Raw genomic sequence first — 1,521 nt, 5'->3', positions numbered from 1 at the left:
ATCTCCTCGAGTGCCCCCATCCCCCAGCACTGCCAGGTCCCCCCTGCCCCCTGTCCCTCAGCAGCACCTCCACACGGCTGGGAAACCCCTCCAGGGATGGGGGCTCCACCACCACCCTGGGCAGCCTGGGACACGCTAGGACAGCCCCAACGGGACAGAAATTGGTCCTCAAGGCCAACTTCAACGTACCCTGGAACAACTCGAGGCTGGTTCCTCTCGTCCTGCCGCTTGTTCCTGGGGAGAAGAAACCGACACCCCCCTCCTCACTCCAACCTCCTGTCAGGGAGCTGTTGAGAGCGAGAAGGTCTCCCCGGAGCCTCCTTTGCTCCAGGCTCAGCACCCCCAGGTCCCTCAGTCGCTCCTCACCACATTGTGCTACAGACCCTGAAGCCAGCCTCTGTGCTCAGCCTGACGGCAGACAGACAAGGGAGATACGCACCCGCTGCTTCTGCTCCTCTGTGCGGACATCGCTGCGAACGTTGGCCCATGGAATGTCCTCGGGCCACCAGATGGGCTTGCAGCTTTCCTTGCCCCAGCCTGGTTTCCCACGCCCTGTGGAATACTTCAGCATCTCGGGGATGAAAGCTCGCAGCTGAGCCTGGAACAGAAGCGCAGGAGGGGTGAGAGGTTTGAGGAACTTGTGTCTCTGGTGGTTTTGAGGTGCATGGTACAAAGTTAGGACATTTATGTTGCATCCTGTTGGAAGCTGTAGGCCTGAACGCCTCAGGAAGGTGGACAAATACATCACCACCTTCTCCCAAGGCTCATGTAAGAGCTGCTTAGCATCTTTTAGACCACCTTTACCACTGGGAGACGATAGCTTAAAAATAGACTTGAAAAGCAAACCAAGCAGGTAGGTCCCCTAGAGCAAGCAATAGCTGTAGGGTTATCAAAGAAAGACAAACCTCACACAGGGTTTTATGACACACTAGTTTGTAGTCCCGGGGACTGCACGGAGCCTCAGGAAAAGGCTTGTTCAGCTGCAGAAACCGAGGAGGAGGAGGAAGAGCACTCACGACCACGGACATCAGTGAAAACCACGTTAACTTGAAGCTGCATGGCTGTATTTCAGAACAGCCCCTGCTCCCCTTCACGGCTGTAACAGCGAGTCACTGGAGCTTGTGACAGCGCCGCTGGGAGTCCTCGGGCCACCTGACAAGCCCGAGATGCACGTGGAGGGCTCTGGGGCACAGCCATGGATCAGCATCGACTGCTGCCACAGCCACGTCATGGTCCCAGCTCGCAGGGACATGGAGAACTTCTCATCCAGCACTGGTCTCCTGCCGTAAGGGTGTCCATCCCTCCCAGCCACGATCCTGCGTCAATGACGTCCTGGTTCCAGTCAGGAAATGGGCTCCAAGCCGTAAATGGACTCAGTTACGAGTCCATTCCCGCGTTAGCGCAGGGAGTGTGGCCTAAACCGCCGTGACACCAGTCTGGCAGAGGAAGGGAGCTCCCCTACTCCACAGACACCCTGAGCCATCTCAGAGCAGCCGTATCAAACCCCGGGATTATAAATGG

At 57.3% G+C, this 1,521-nt stretch overlaps 1 protein-coding gene across 1 annotated transcript in view; it reads right to left on the bottom strand.

Moving 5' to 3' along the window:
• The window catches only part of LOC104495200 (nuclear respiratory factor 1-like), a gene marked incomplete at its 3' end in the record, with an annotated part of 3,373 nt that extends 2,773 nt beyond the window's left edge, over positions 1 to 600 (bottom strand). The window contains exon 1 of the mRNA XM_010138139.1: positions 440 to 600. Coding sequence (XP_010136441.1) covers positions 440 to 571 — 132 coding nt within the window. The remainder of the gene's footprint in view (positions 1 to 439) is intronic.
• Between the last annotated feature and the right edge of the window lie 921 nt (positions 601 to 1,521).

Source organism: Buceros rhinoceros, unplaced genomic scaffold (assembly GCF_000710305.1).
Source record: "Buceros rhinoceros silvestris isolate BGI_N320 unplaced genomic scaffold, ASM71030v1 scaffold21776, whole genome shotgun sequence".
Lineage (NCBI taxonomy): Eukaryota > Metazoa > Chordata > Aves > Bucerotiformes > Bucerotidae > Buceros > Buceros rhinoceros.
The sequence above is the reverse complement of the archived record's forward strand: the minus strand, read 5'-3'. Positions and strand labels throughout refer to the sequence as shown.